The sequence below is a fragment of the Urocampus carinirostris genome, chromosome 15, assembly GCF_059441175.1.
Source record: "Urocampus carinirostris isolate Australia breed hairy pipefish chromosome 15, RoL_Ucar_1.0, whole genome shotgun sequence".
Taxonomy (NCBI): domain Eukaryota; kingdom Metazoa; phylum Chordata; class Actinopteri; order Syngnathiformes; family Syngnathidae; genus Urocampus; species Urocampus carinirostris.
Genome location: NC_142363.1, coordinates 10,590,790 through 10,607,929, shown reverse-complemented (window position 1 = coordinate 10,607,929; position 17,140 = coordinate 10,590,790). Strand labels below are relative to the sequence as shown.

Below are 17,140 nucleotides of genomic sequence, written 5' to 3'. Positions count from 1 at the left end.
CCTGGTGCCTCCACAGGAGCGATCAATTGGGTTCTGCCGTAGGTTTCAAGACTGTAGTACACAAGGAATGGTCAGCACGGAGAAATGAGCCGCAAAGGCCCCTGCCCATGCTGCCAATCTTCTCATAAGGTGCCTTGCTGGGAAGGGAAATTAATCGGGCCTCCCCTTATATCCAACGCCACTTCAGTTTTCTACAGACCCTGTGTCACCGAGTAACAACCTCCAAATTCTACACCCATACTGAATCTGTACAAAAGGTAATTGTGTAAAACTCTTTTGAGTCAAGCCAGACCATTTTTTTATTTAGAATAAGCTTGACAGACACTGCTGGTAACAATATCAAATTCTGTTTCCCTGTTTCATTTTGTAATTTTCAAATGGTCAAGACAGACTATAATGTTGCACAAATTGACATGGTAAAATTGTTTTCATCAAATTGATTTAAACAGCAACTATTCTTAAAGAGGCAATATGTATTATTATTATCATCCATCTTGTAAAATAAATAAAATATTTATTTTATCCATCCATTTTTTGCGCTGCCTATCTTCAGTAGGGTAGCGGGGGTGCTGGAGCCCATCCTAGCTATCTTCGGGCAGTGGACAGGGAAAACCCTTAACTGGTTGACAGCTTATCGCAGGGCACACTGAGACAGACAACTCACTCGTTCAGTCACACTTAGGGACAATATGGAACGTCCGATTAACCTGACATGCGTGTCTTTGGAATGTGGGAGAAAACCGAGTGCCCACACGGAAAAAATATGCAAACTCCGCAAGGGGAGGCTGCAGTAGCTGGAATTGAACCCTGGACGCCCGCACCCTGGGGCTGCGCGCTCACCACCCAGCAGTTGTGCTTCCCGAAATATTGATTTGAATAAGTAAAAATGCATTAAATACATTCAACATGCATTATGTATTTATTTTACATAACATGATGTTCACCTTGAGGTAGCTGTCATGATTATCCACCATTTTCCTGCTTCGGGTACCCCCAAAAAACAAAAACCTTGTAAAGGGCTTGGTAGAAAAAACTAGGACTAATTTATGGTTTGGTCACTTAGAGTTTCCGTAGGTCGTATAATTCCGTGTGCTATTTAGTTCTCACTTTTGATTGCACTGAACATTATAGCGTCATCTAGTAGTTATATTTTACAATATGTCCCTGTATGTCTTAGAAAAAAAAGTTGTATAAAAATCATTTGCATCATAATAATGGTTAAATCATATTTTGAGAAGACATTTTAGCATAAAAATAAAGTGAAACTCAATGATTCCCTGTATGATTATTCCTCTCATTTTATTTTGATTTTGTATTGAATTTATTTAAACTTGTTTTTCTTGTAAAATAAGAAAAATACAGCTTTTTATAAGCAACTTTATTTGCTAATGGAACATTTTAGCATAAGCTACAACTGCATCCTTATAGGGATTACAAAAGACCCTTTATTTTTAATTAGGCACAGAACGTGTAGTGTTCCTCCCCACAGAATATTCCACGCGCCATGGATCTCGAGGAATAAGTGACAGTTCTTGTATCGTATCCCATAGAGCTATGACATCACCGAATGATGACGAGAACCAAAACAATGGTGTGCCACGTTGAAAAACAGAAACCGATTGTAGTGATCAGCGAATGCATAGTGCTCATTCCCGCTTGGAGTAATTGGAACATTGCTTACCTGTCACTGGGGGACTTCTGATTGTTTTGTCTGATGCGCTTGCTTTGATCATCCAAATCTGCGGCCGGTAAGTCTTCCTGCCGTCTTGTACAGCGTGTGTTCCTTTTTAGCCTTTGCCTTATCATAGGTTTGTGATTGTGACTTTTTCTTCCATGTTTTCTGACGTGTGCAATTAATAAATTATTCTCCAGATAGCTCCCCAATCGTGTGCAGGCTCCCGAAGGCTTCCAGTTTTGTTTGGTCGAAGTTTATTCCATTAGCAGTCACCTAGATGGCTTGCCTGCCGGGCTCCTTGGTTTTTCTCCCAGCTGGGTTCGTTTATGTTGCTGCCGTGGCTCGCGGTTATCCTTTCTACTTACTGCATGTTTTCGGTCAGCCAGCCTCCCGTTTTTCCGCCGATCAATCCTGGTTAGCCATTTTAAGCAACCAGCTAGCCTGCCTGTGTGTTGTTGTTTTTTTTTTACGTATTCACCCCATTTTGGCTGTTCGACATTTGCTGTGCCATTGCTGCACCCACCCGCGACACAACGCTCAGGCATTCTCCACAAAAACTACCAAAATGTAGCATAAAACACTCAAAACCTCAAAACATGTAAACCACTAGGGTTTCTGGCATGTTAGGGTTCTCGTGGGCTTCACATGATGTCAGAGCTCAGGAAATCAAAGACAAGACACACTGTCTTCAAAATTCATCTTCTCGGAAAAAAGTTGGAATGTACCATTGATGTATATAAAGTATAGATATTATGAAAAACATGTGCAATTTTCTCAATTTTTGTATGTTTTAAAATTTTGGTATCGCTTTAACCATAATTGTTTAAATGTTTTTCTTGTGTTTTTTTTTTTTTAATATTCTAGTATAACGTTTAGAAACTTCAGGCTGCCTCTGCTCTCAGTGGACAAAGTAAATGGTGGTCTTTTGCCAGCAACTTATAGGGGAAAATATAACAGATACTCAGTGGATTATTGGAACAGGGCACGGCTTTTCAAAATTGGGCACGCTTGATTATTGTTTACATATTGGATACATTTCTACAGGACAACAGTCATGGTTGTGCGGCACTCTGGGAAATGGTTTGTGAAACAGTAGTGTAGTTCAGGGTAAAAATGTAAAAGAAGAAAGCAGTAGATATGCATTACCACACAACGTTTTAAGGTATACAATAATGGACATTGAATTTTACCTGGCTGCCCATTTTGCACATCTGGTTAGCTGCTCCTCTTGCACTCTTTGCACTACTGTAAAATGCTGTACATAGCCATAATTATTTAGTATATTATTAGTACTCAATACTCCAACTCAATACAACATTTTATTTATATCTGTACATTCAAGGAAACTGTGCGGGTCAGATGTATCGACATTTCGTTCTGTATACACATGTACTAGAATGACAATAAAGTAGATCTGAATCTGATTGGCTTGATGCACAGTGAGATGCTTCCAAAGAGAGTGTGCGGGTAGGAGGAAGTAAAGATGAAATGAAGAATTGGAATGTGTAACAGGCTTCATCACAGTACGGACTGGACCTTTTCCATGTCAATTCTAAAATAACAGTTTTTTTCCACCAGTCACCCACTTTACTGCCTGTGGCTATGGGGCCATGTTTTGCGGCATTCTGTGTAAAGGGATGTCAAAGCAAACCACCAAATCAAACAGAAAAAGAGGGAGAAGAACAAATTCCTCAATCCAATTGTGTGTTGTTGCGCTGCATGCAGCAGTAGCAGCTGGCCTTAGTAATGCAGTTACAGAAGCAACTTGCAGAATTGGGGTCAGCCCGTGCGTGTGTGTGTATGTTGTGTATGTTTGAAGATGGAGATAGCCCAAAATGTTTTGCTTTCCAGAAGGCTTCTCAGTTTAACAACCTCATGAAGGTTGTCTCCATGAGCCCGCCGTGTTAGCTGGCGTTTCTGTCTTGATGAGGCCCATCAACTGGGTGGTGAGGTCAAAGACCGCTAATTAGATAGAGGTTTTCCCTTTGCATTCCTTTAAAAATAAAATACATAAATTGTGTCACACTTTGGCATGCCATTCACAAATGCAATCCAAGTATGTTTGGGGCACAAGCATCATTACTAAAGTTGTGATTCAGCTCATCTGCATGCTAATTTGTCACCCAAATTAACATGCACCACGTTAATTGTTGGTGTCAAATGCATATTCAACATTTCCCTGAAATTGTCCTAGTGACTGCCTCGGTTTGTACCTGCTGGTGTTTGGGTAGGCCGACTGAACGAGTCAAGAGTAATCAGCATGCCGTGCGTTTGTTTAAGATCAGAGAATTACCATAATTAAGGGCTTATAATAGAATGTGCTAATTGCATTTTTGGTGGCGAGGGCATGTTTTCTAAGGGCTCATTAGGGCCCGCAGTACATTGGCAGATGTTTTCAACACAGCGGAGCCCTCATTTTCTGTGACGCCTCATAAACAGCAAAGTTACATGACTATCAGCTAATATGAGCACTAGACCTGCCTAGGAATATAATGTTGCTGTGTTGATTCAACTTTGGATGAGGCTGTTTACCTATTTCAAAGTAGCGTCCATCAATTTCCTGTTCTTTAAGTGTGCACTCTTGCCCTGCCCGCTTTCATTTATTTTTGTGAATAGAGTGGAAATGGGAGGCAATTTAATCTATGATGGGGGAGGTTAATTGGGTTTGAATTATTCGTTTTCAAATGCTCAATTTTGTGCGTTTTTTTTTCCTTTTCATTTTGAATGCATGTTGAAAACACTGTGAAAGGGTCAGACCAGAACCTATGCCCCGACTTAATATATTGTTTTCAAAGTTTGTCTTTCAACGGTAAATGCTGTACCTGCTCTTGCACCTGCTGCTTTGTTTATTTACCTGCCTAATAAAAATACTATCAACAGAAATAACATATGTAAAATTCTTGAATATTATCTTGCACTCAACAAACACATCCGTATAAGAACAATATAGGCTACATCGGCACCAATTTTTCTTCCACTTTTGAAGGCCTTGAGGCTGGCCAATAACTTTCATAGGAAAAACCCAACAGCTTGTCATAAACCTTCCGAACATTTGTGTTCTTGTCATAATCGCCGTCGGAAGAAAATGACTCTCAGTCGCCAGACTCTTGATTAGTCTGATTCTGTGTGTTTGGCAGCTCCGTCACCTTGGAAATGATGAGGTCCACATAGTGTGGTCAGAGCACACCAGGGACTATCGCCGCGGAATCATTCCAACGGACTTTGGCGATGTGCTGATTGTCATATACCCGATGGAGAACCACTTGTATTTCATTCAAATTATGAAAAAAACACAGGTGGGTAACCGTTGAACTGTTTTGCAAACACTTGTTATGTGGAAATAAAAATGATTCATGCTTCTAAACGATGTCGAGGTTTTCAGTTTAGGTATGTCATAGCAATTTCATTCAAGAAATAAGTGAAACAACCGTTTTTATCAATTCAACTGGAACTATATCCGCGTTGAACAACTATTCAGTCCCAAAAAGATGTACAATCAAACACTTAATGTCACAGTGGTCTATGGTTGAATTAATACTCATCAAAGTCATAGTTGGTGCAAACACAGCTGCTCCTGGGACCTCTGGCAAAGTCGAGGAATTTATCAACGATTCCAAATACGAGTTAGGAAAAGGCACCTACTATAATCTTTAAAGCGGGTCTGCATTTGGGAAACATTGAGTGGTGGTGATAAAGAATGAATATGCTCGAACACAAGGACATCATACTTTTGGTTATCTTTTAAATCACAAGGGTGGGATATGTTATTACTTTTTTGGATCTCCAAAAACATTTAGCAGGGTTTTGATGACATTTTAGTTTTATGATTTCAGTTTTTCTCTGAAACAGGTCAGATGACATAATTCGAATCTGGCTCCAGTGAGTGATAGTTTACAAAAGAGATTACGCATTTTTTGCACTATAAGGCGCATAAGAGTCTTTTGTTATATATTTTTCCTATATGAGGCACACCATACTATAAGTCGCATGAATAAGTCTACAGTAAGAACTATCGTTTGCATTTGGTTATAACCATTGAGCTATTTATACTCTTGCGGTATATACAGTCGTATGCAAAAATTTGGGCAACCCTGATCATTTTCAAGATTTTCCTTTATAAATCATTGGTTGTTCGGATCAAGAATTTCAGTTAAATATATCATATAGCAGACAATACAGTGATATCTGAGAAGTGAAATGAAGTTCATCGGATTTACAGAAAGTGTGCAAAAATTACTTGAACAAAAGTAGGAAGGTGCATAAATTTGGGCACCCTTGTTGTTTTATTGATTTGAATACCTTTAGCACTAATTATTGGAGGACAAAATCTGTCTGGGAAGTTCATTGACCCTTGACCTACATACACACGTGATGCAAATCATTAGAAAGGGTATTTAAGGCAGCCGGTTCCTAGTTGTTCTCTTTGCATTTTCTCTGAAAGAGTGGCAACGTGGGAGCCTCAGAACAACTGTCAAATGACCTGAAAACAAAGATTGTTCAACATCATGGTTAAGGGGAAGCATACAAAAATCTAACTCAGAGATTTCAGCTGTCAGTTTCTACTGTGAGGTATCTTAATCTGCAGTTCGAGCCGACTTTGTGCGCCGTCAAAACTGAGTCGAAGACTGGGTCTTAGGTCGGTGGTTCGCGCCCCGGCCGAGTCATTCCTAAGACTTAAAAAGTGGTCGGCGGCGCCCTCTGTTGGCTGCGGCTGCATCGGCTCGCTACAACGGGTCAGGTGCAATCGACATTTCGTTCTGTGTACATTGTTACACAGAATGACAATACAAGGATATTATTATTATTATTATTATTATGGCCGACGTGTAAAAAACTGTTGCGAGCCGATGCAGCCGCAGCCGAACAGGGGCGCCGCCATTGCTGATCAACCAATGATTTATAAAGGAAAATCTTAAAAATGTTCAGGGGTGCCCAAACTTGCATACGACTGTATTAATGCAATGACTGATCAGTTTTAAATGCAAAACACTGCACCAAAACAGCAAAAATTTGTATAAAATGCAAATTGAACCGAAGAACTTGAGAAAGACTATTTTCCCATAGAACACCAGTGGTACACATTACGTAAGAAAAGGCATTAGAGCTTATCTCATTATCACACTATTTTTACTCACGGTGCTAGAAACACTGATTTGCATAGTGCATTTCGATAGGTTAAACAGTATCTCTACTTCTCCACCAATGAATGTTAGAGAATAGAGGCTCCTAATGCCTTCTCATATGTCATCTGTACCACTGATGGTCCAGAGGTAAACTGTCGACAGGCTCACCGCTATGTTATCGATTTGATCAACTATTGCACAATCCTTGCTCAATAAGGGTAGTATACCTTAAAACATTGTGTGGTATTGCATATCTGTAATTACTTTATGCATTTCCAATGGTATCCACCGTATCCTACATATTCTGGACGAATTGGGGTTTTAGGTGCGCTTTAAGTCCAGAAAAATGCAGTATGGTTTCTAATGTAACTTTACCCTAAACGTGAAAAATTGAAAAGATAATGCCAGAAATGAACACCAACAACTTAATCTTGCAATAGGTAACATTTATGTTCCAATTACAGAAATGTAGTCATCAACCAATCCACAACTATTCTTATACACGTAATTGATTCATCATTTGTATACCTTCATGATTTGTATTGTCTTCAGTGATGGAATCAAATGTTGTTGTTTTTTTTCAATCCAAATCAAACATTTCGCTGTCCTCAGATCGAAACATTGTATTGTACCAGTTCGGTCCTTATGTTGTTTAAAACTCAGTGGTATCGCTCAACACCCTTCTTTTTTCTATAAATTACTGTTATTGCACTATACTACCCTAAACACGTCTTAAAACAAAGATCATTTTTCAAACACAAGGCTAAACTGACATACTCAAGCTCCAAATGTAAACCATAGTCAATTAAATTTACATGCTAGAGATTACTCGTGAATTAACTCGAGAAGAATTCAAAAATTGTCATTTTTTTATCTCAGATGTATGACTAAAGGTTTCGCATCTTAAGTCTGTATGTTTACATCTTTCTTTTTCTTTTTTTTAACTTAATTTGTTGTACATTTGTGCTCCATTAGGTTATTTGTGTTTTTTATGGATCTAGGGCTGGCATGTTTCATCTCCTTTCTTCTTTTCTCAAAGTGCATAATAATGTACTGTCTGATGTCATGAGTGAATCAATCCATTGTTTATTTATTTAATACGCAGATTTTAATTCGAGCCAGCCAAGTGGTTGCTAGCACAAGAAAAAAGTAAAACAGAGTTCGTCCTTTTTGAGTAAAAACTTTATGGGACCAACTGGGCTGTTACGATAGTTTTGTCGCAAATGAGTTCATCTTCTTCAAATTCCTTTGTTATCTAATTTGACTTGCCATCATACTCTTTAAATCACCAAGTTGAAGACAGCAGGACCTTTCGGAGGGACTTTGACATTCCCGTCAACTTCCAGGTCAATGACCATCGGGCCCCAGTGATTAAGAGCCTGAATCAACAGACGCGTGTGCCCACAACTCGCGCAGCGCCGCTAAAATGCTTATTATGGCTTTGTGTTTGTTGTTTAGCTCAATATGGGGGCATTGTTAGCTATTGATTGTCATTTTAAATTCATTTACCATACTTTGATTCTCATTCAATACGAGCGGCTGTCGTGAATAGTTAGGGAGCATCAAGTTAAGTGTCCTAAACAGATGGATAAACGGTCAGTGTGGTTTTTTTAATCAGCCTTGTATCTTAAATCTCGTGTTGCTGTTTTGTTTTTTTGGTCAATTTCCTCAGGTTCCCTTTTTCGGACCCCTGTTTAATGGCGCCATGATCAACGGGAAACTGCTGCCAAGCTTAGTGCGGGCCACTTGCATCAATGCCAGCAGAGCTGTCAAATCTCGACTGACTCTCTACCAGAGTTTGTATCCTTTTCTCTCTTTTTTGGAGCATGCTTTCAATCTATGTACCTTTAAGCCTCCATGAGGATAAGGTAGAAAAAAACATTTACCTCAAATTATTTTAATGTAATAAATTTGTTTATTCATTAAGCCTTCGGAACGTTGTTAAACAAAGTCTTTACGATGTTGCCAGTCACTGAGAAGCATCACGCCATATATCATTTGAAAGCTAAAACTCCTGGGATTCAGCATATGCTGACCATCTCAATACAGAAACATCACATCAGTCTGAAACAAGATACCCGAAAACTATAAAGCCGCTATTGCTCACCTATAACATTTCCTGGGAGTCAGCTCATGATACGATTCCCTGCAATTATGGTATAGTTACATTTATGAACGCCCAGCGAATCCAACCGTGTAAAATATTTACTTCAAAAACCCAAATTGCGGAAAAATTAAAAAGAATAATAATAAAACTAAAAGCATTCCTGCAATGTTTAACAAGCGTCGTTGTATCTTTGTTTGGCTACATTACTTACCTTTAAAAATAATAGTCATCAGATTATTTTCAATACTCCCGTTAGCCCCCGACCATGTGGTTGACACCCTTCTTGGCCAATACAAGTTTTTTGTACGGTCCTTAGCCTGTGACAACCTATGAGGGCCTGTATTGAATACAACGCCATGACCAATTCAGCTTCAAAAATCTTTAGCCAATAGTGACTGACCAAACGTGGATTGACACATTGGTTAGCCAATTCATTACCAATGTAAATATGTAATGTGTGCATTCAAATCAGGGCCAAAGGTAAACGTGCGCAAAGCCAATTGAGATTCATTTTTACGCACCATTATTCTGCGCATGTTTGCACAATCATAAATTCACATTTAGAAAGAGAAGTCAAACTTTTAAAACTCTCACAATGTCTAAAAATTTGTCCAAAGTAAAATTCACCATTATAAGTTTTAAGGGCTGTCGTCTCCAAATGGCCACTTTTGGAAACACCAAGACCTACCATTAGAAAAATCGATGTTTGATTTCTCAGATTATGATTAAATCTGACATGGTACTAGGTAAGGCTTCAAGCTATTGTCCCACCTGTTTTCCGGCTAAGATGCCCATGCTACACTCTTTGGCAGGTTTTTGAGTGCAAAAAAAAAATCTGATGAGAAAAAAACCTTATATTTCTGCACTTGTAGTGATTATTTCAGTCTAGGACAAAACTTTCAAGAGACCAAAACCGTCCATATTCTCAAAAGGGTTTAAGAGCAGTATTTAATTGACTTGGGTACGTCTTGGATTGGGATTTAAGACGAATTTTACAGGAGAGGTAAGGGGTTAATATCCAAATGATCTGATTACAGTCAAACAAATAACAACTTTACATAACAGATCACTGTGATGAATAATTTTACAACTAATGGCTTGGTTCTTTGGTTTCGAACACCTCCATATCAGGTAAGTTTCTTGCCTTCTCGAGCACTGTTACTGTGATGAAAAAAAATGTTTGTAGTATTTTTTTTTAATCCAAATAGCCCCTTGCATCATTTTAAAAATCTTTTCTTAAGCCTTTAATTGGTGATGATGATAATAATGATCATAATAAAAATATTAGGGATGTTTGTTTTTCAGACCAATAAGACTGATCAACTATATAGTGTCCACCGATCACCATACTAACTGCCTAAACTATTACCGTAAATTCCGGACTATAGAGCGCACCTGATTATAAGCCGCACCCACCACCTTTTAAGAGGATAACCGCTTTTGTACTTACACAAGCCGCACCTGTACATAAGCCGCATGCGCCCACATTAAAACATGTGACACAATCATAAAATTAACCCAAACCCTACTTTGAGTCCCGCGATTTTAACTGAACATAAAGTACACAGTTCAAAAACCACAGCCGGCAAAGTAACGGAAAATTATACCGGTAGTTGAAATTTGATGCAGACCTGCAGAGTCCGGGTCCCGTTAAAAGTAATCCAAGGAAAAAAAGTGTATATTTCCAAAGGTAAGGGTGGGAAAAATATATATCCACTATTGTCTGCCCTGTCCACAAACACTCACCTTTACCGGTCCCCACTTCCCGTCATCCCCCGCGTCTGTTACGCCCCTTCTTTTTAATTGGTCAGTGCAAGACTTATCAGAATAAGTGTCCAAATTAAATACAAATAAATACATTACAAAAATATACAGTTGCAAATACATATTATACATGGTTACACATATTTACAAAGAAAGACGGTACACCGAGAGAGTTTTCAAAGCTTTAATAATAATATTATAACTTTCATCCCAAAGAGTGCCTGTGAAGGGTAGCAAAACGCTACTAACAACACGCTCGCAATACAGTTAACGGGTCTGTTAAAAAAAAAAACATACCGTACACGTAGAAATCACTGTAAATCGTTCTCTTCCTCCTCCCTATAACTGACGCCATCAAAGTTGTCCTCCTTTAGTATGGGAAAGAGACTTTGTCATATAGACTTCGTCCCATGCTCCCTTATTCAAAAACATGCTAGCAACACGCTCTCAAGGTTAAGTTTGCGCGCAGTAGCTCTGTTTCCTTCTTCATCGGACTGCTCGATCGCGTTTAGCTTGTAAGCTGCGTCATGTGCCTTGAACTCGAGCGCCGCTGGCGGTTGTTAGAAAAATTACATAAATTGGCCCCATCACTGAATAAGCCGCAGGGTTGAACGCTTGGGAAAAAAGTAGCGGCTTATGGTCCGGAATTTACGGTAGTCTTTTTTAACAAAACTTCTCCCCACTAAGCCCCTTAAAAATGTGTATAGAGAGAGGGATAGAGTTCTCTTTTAAATTAAGTTTTAAATAATACATTGATTATAGAACACACAATAAAATAAATTTCCAAAATACCCTTAATTTTTAACTTTACAAACAATACCAGTATCAATAGCCGACACAAGTTCTGATACCTTACGAGCTTCAATACCCAAAGATTGTGCCTGGTATTGGCTCCATCCCTATACCTAGATAGATTTTGGTGACTTTAATCATGGGTCACGGATCCCTTGACTGCCTTTGACATCGGGGCACCACCTCCTATGATGTGTCTTGGGCAAGTACAGCCTGGTGGCGCCCATCCACTTTCCGGGCCGTTTTTTTTTCTGGTGGGGGTTAGCTTCCCAACATGAAACTCGTATCCTTGGTTACCAGTAGCAGGAGAAGCTTCCCGATCGGATTTATATACAATACCTTTATCCTCTGGTCGCCATTGTTTTTTGGTGTAAAGTGTCAATCCGCTCTTCAGAGATGAGATGGAGCTCTGCATTGATGGGTAACAACGTGTGACAATACTGATACTAGACCCTTACTGCTTGATTAACAGCATCAGAGATTTCACATTCAATGACATTAGTCAATTTATGTAACTTGATTGTCACATCAGCCAATGTACACAGCTGCGTGCCGACACGGATCTTTATTGGCTAACTAATTTGCATACAGCTATGAAGGCCGAGGATGTTGCACTGCCCGGAGCAGCATGTAAGGTTGTGTGCAACTGATTGTCGGAGGATTGCAGATGATCCGTCATCATCTATTACAACCATTTTATGGAGCACAAGGAGGACCCGAAAAAAGCTCCAAAGGGGGGAAAAAGGCACACTTGCTCTTGTAAAGTTGCTCTCATCTTTGCATCCAGTGTGCCGTTAAGAGCTTGACTCCAGCTGTAGTTGTCAGTTGGTTTAAAGGCAGTGTAATCACCAATGGAGACAAATTAGCATGTGAATGCCAACGGCACTGGATTGGGAAAGGAAAATTGGAGTAGGAGGGGGCAAAAGGGTAAAAGGGTCTGGGGATGGCCCCCGGAGGGGGAAACCTAATTCACATAACACCCTGCTCCTCCTCGGACAGCATGTACAGCACCGCTTCACAAGTCCCGCTGCCCCTCTGCCGGTTGCTATGGTAACGCTCCATTGTAGTTTTAGATGAGTTTGCCATATTTATATAGGGTTGGACTGTGGTCCGCAACGTTTTCCGTACTACGGACCGCTTCATTGTCTGACAATATTTTCACTGCCCGTCCCCAGGGTGGCATTAATACATGTTTTTACTTTTTCTGAATCATAATAATGGTAATAATAATTACAACTTTGACATTTATAACGAGATGGGATGTTCAGCACTGTGCATCACCATCGTTGAGACGTGAAACCATTTTTGGGTGGCGTTTCCCTTTTTGGCAAGGTCATTGCCACTCGAGAATGAAAATCCCAAAGAGTTAATACTAAGTCAAGATGGAGAATAAAATTCTGAAATGGTGTTGATGGTGTCGATGTTATAATAACAACATCCCGAATGACGCTGTTAGCATTGTGGGGCTAACTGCTTTCCGCGCTGATAGAAGCGGCGAGCTCACCGGCAAAAGCAAGGGGGGCGGTCTATGCATTTATACCAACAACAACTGGTGTAAAAATGCGAAGATAATACCGAAACACTGCTCACGAGACATTGAACTTTTGACGGTGATCTGCAGACCATTCTACCTACCGAGGGAGTTTAGCGCGACCATCATTACTGCCGTGTACGTGCCCCCCAGCGCTAATACGAAGGAGGCAATGGACGTTCTCTACCGAACTGTGAGTGAACTGCAGCATGCTTACTCCGAGTGCATTTTTATTGCGGCGGGGGACTTTAACCAGGCCAATATGAAAACAGTTCTCCCGCATTTCCATCAGCATGTAAACTTTGCTACAAGAGGTAGGAACACATTAGACCTGGCCTACACAAACATCAAAGGTGCATATAAAGCATCCCCCCGCCCCCATCTTGGCTCATCAGATCACCTTTCTATTATGCTAATTCCAGCATACAAGCCCCTGCTGACCAGAGAAAAACCTACAGTGAAGCAGGTGAGGGTGTGGTCTGAGGGGGCAATGGAGGCACTACAGGACTGCTTTGATTGCACTGATTGGGACATGTTTAAATCGGCTGCCACTTACAACAACAAAATAAATATAGATGAGTACGCCATTTCTGTGTCAGCCTACATCAGTAAATGCGCAGAAGACGTCAGCAATAACAAAACTATATGCACCCGTGCCAATCAGAAGCCCTGGATGACTGCTGAAATACGAAAACAACTAAAAGTACGGAACCTTGCCTTTAGATCTGGTGACAAGGAGGCGCTGTTATCAGCGAGGGCTAACCTGAACCGGGCTATCAGACTAGCAAAGCGAACGCACAGTCAAAAAATCCAGGAACGTTTCCTCAGCACAACCAACACCAGGGATATGTGGAAAGGCATTCAGGCCATCACCAGTTACAAGTCAACCACCGCCCCAGTGCAGAACACTAGCATGGACTTTCTGAATGACCTCAACAAATTCTTTGGAAGGTTCGAGGCACAAAACGGCACCCCTGCAGCGAAAGCGGTTCCAAATCAGGACGAAAGAGCACTCCACCTGGACTCATCTGACGTGAGGAAGACCCTGAGAAGGGTCAACACAAGGAAGGCTCCAGGCCCGGACAACATTCCGGGGCGGGTACTTAGGGAGTGCGCCGATCAGCTGGCTTGTGTACTAACAGACATTTTCAACACCTCGCTAGACCAAGCCAAAGTACCATCATGCTTCAAATTTGCCAACATCATCCCAGTGCCAAAGAAACCCCAGATCTTATCACTCAACGATTACCGGCCCGTTGCACTGACTCCTATCATAATGAAGTGCTTTGAGAGACTGGTTAAAGAGCACATCACCTCCAGTCTCCCCTCCTCATTCGACCCCTTTCAGTTTGCCTACAGGACAAACCGCTCCACCAGGGATGCCATCTCCTCTGCGCTTCACCTGAGCCTGACACATCTAGAGGAGAAGAACACCCATGTGCGGATGCTGTTCCTGGACTTCAGTTCAGCATTCAACACCATCATCCCACAACATCTGGTAGACAAGATGAGACTCCTGGGTTTCAACACCCCCCTGCGGAACTGGCTGCTGGACTTCCTCTGTGACAGACCCCAATCAGTGCGGATAGGTCAGAACAGTTCACATGTCATCTACCTCAGCACGGGCTCCCCCCAAGGCTGCGTCCTAAGCCCCTTGCTGTTCACCTTGATGACACACGACTGCGTCCCTAGGTCCGCCACAAACCACATCGTGAAGTATGCTGACGACACAACAGTGGTGGGCCTCATCAGGGATGACAACGACCTGGCCTACAGAGAGGAGGTGGAGCAGTTGGTGGGCTGGTGCAGGGACAACAGCCTGGTCCTGAATGTCGACAAAACTAAAGAGATCATTGTCGACTTTAGGAAAAACCAGCCCAACCATGCCCCACTTTGCATCAACAACAAGGCTGTGGAGGTTGTCAGCAGTATCAAGTTCCTAGGGGTGCACATTACAAACAAACTCACCTGGTCCGTAAACACTGCATCACTGGTGAAGAGGGCACAGCAGCGCCTGTACTTCCTGCGGAGGATGAGGAGAGCCCACCTGCCCCCACCCTCCCTCATTACATTCTACAGGGGCACCATAGAGAGTATCCTGACCAGCTGTATCTCTGTGTGGTGTGGAGGCTGCAGCGCTACCGACTGGGGTAGTGTGAGGAGGGTAACGAGGACAGCAGAGAAAATAATCGGGACTACACTTCCCTCCATTCAGGACATTGGCCAGAAGCACTGCCTATCCCATGCTAAAAACATTACCGGGGACCCCTCTCACCCCCATCATGGACTGTTCACTCTGCTAGCCTCTGGGAAGAGGTACTGCAGTGTGCGGTGCAGGACCACCAGGCTCCGCAATAGTCTAGTCCCCCTGGCCATTAGACTGTTAAATGGTCAATCTAACATATAGTTAACTTAAATCTAAACGGCTGCTAATCTGACTTTTGCACTACTGGCAGTTTTTTTTATAGCTTGCCACTCCTTGCACATTGCTCTCTGCACTATTGTAATTACAGCGTTATTGTTACAGTGTTAATGTTACTGTGTACCTGACTTGTTAACCTGACTGCCCATATTGCACATCTGGTTAGCTACTCTTCTTGCACTATCGGCACTATGGTAAAATACTACACGTAGCCAAAATACAATACAACATTATTTATATCTGTACATTCAAGGAAACTGTGGGGGTCAGATGCATCGACATTTCGTTCTGTATACACGTGTACTAGAATGACAATAAAGTAGATCTGAATCTGAATCTGAATCTGAATCATGAATATTAATGCGCGTAAATTCTCTGTGTATTCATGTGGAACATTTCAATCTACTTGTAACGTCACTTCATAATTTCATTGATCCATTTTCCAAACTGCTTATTCAAACGAGGGTTAGAAAAGTGCTGGCTCATCCTATCCATGTTTTTTGGTATGTGGGAGGAAACGCGAGTGCCCCAGGCACAGGGAGACACATGCAAACTCTGCACAAGGAGGTCGGTAGCCGGGATTAAACCCGGAACCTCTGAACTGTTTAGCAAATGTACTATTAGCAACACTCTGGTTTCTTTTGTGACATTTGACGCAAAATGTCAGGTCGATCTGCTTAACAAGTAATTACAAATATATAAACCCACCAAAGGAACTAACCCTGCCAAAAGCTGGATTGTGGTATGTGGTCTCTGTGTTATGTTCCTGACATAGGGATCCATGTATACTTCAGCTCTGTTGCCAAAGTTTTTTCCATAATTCATCCTTTACTGTATCTTTGGCGGGCGGAACACTAGTTTGCAACGTGACAGTTGCACCGTCCAACAGGCAACTTCGCCCGCTTGTGTGAACCACACAGATTTAAATTCAAATTTACCACCACAAAGCCACGGTTCAAGGTCAGTCTGAAACGTAGCAGTGTCTGTAAAACGACAATATGTAAAAAAAATAATACAACAAATTTTTCTTTTTGCGTCCGGTTACCAGAGTATCCACCGCCCAATGGTTGCCGACAATTGTTGTCCATTTTTGTTTAAGATTAAGAGAAACTTGGCCATGCACGGCTTTACAGTTGACTGTGTAAGTATGCATCTGCTGTTGCGCATCCTACGGTCCCCACATTGTTTGAATCGGGCCGCGTCTTTGTGTCCCTGGGGGCACCCTGAGTGACAGATGTCTGTTACCCAACGCCAAGGGAATTAGTCGTAGGAGGAGCCAACTGCAGCCTGCCTGCCTCAGTTTGCCTCACAGGGAGCACCGGGACAATACAGAGGGTGTTGCGGGTCATAAAAATCTTACCGGGCATTCCTTAGCAGGGAAACCGAGGCACAACAACATTTGCTGTGACAGGGGACAAATTCTGGTGCTGATGTGATGAATATGGAGGAACAAAAAAAAAAAAAAACATAGATCAGGGGTTACAATCTTTATTTAAACTGAGAGCTACTTTTTGTCACTGATCGGCATGACAGGCTACCATTTTTCAATACTTTTCTCAAACAACATTTTCTGTTATTACTTTATTGTTACTATATCACGATTAGGTGCTAATTATTAGAAGTTAACTCAACCACTAAAACATCATCTCAGTTAAAAATCCAATTTACTAGGAAAATGCAATATACCCATCACTGCTGAGCTATTTTCAGACTTTCTGTGGGCTAC

At 41.4% G+C, this 17,140-nt stretch overlaps 1 protein-coding gene across 3 annotated transcripts in view; it reads left to right on the top strand.

The window, feature by feature from the left end:
* Positions 1 to 17,140, top strand: part of ralgapa2 (Ral GTPase activating protein catalytic subunit alpha 2) — a 180,868-nt gene that overhangs the window by 106,765 nt on the left and 56,963 nt on the right. For all 3 annotated transcript variants that reach the window (XM_088353749.1, XM_088353751.1, XM_088353748.1), the window contains 2 exons: positions 4,813 to 4,971; positions 8,471 to 8,598. In XM_088353749.1, the coding sequence (XP_088209875.1) occupies positions 4,813 to 4,971; positions 8,471 to 8,598 (287 nt within the window). The remainder of the gene's footprint in view (positions 1 to 4,812; positions 4,972 to 8,470; positions 8,599 to 17,140) is intronic.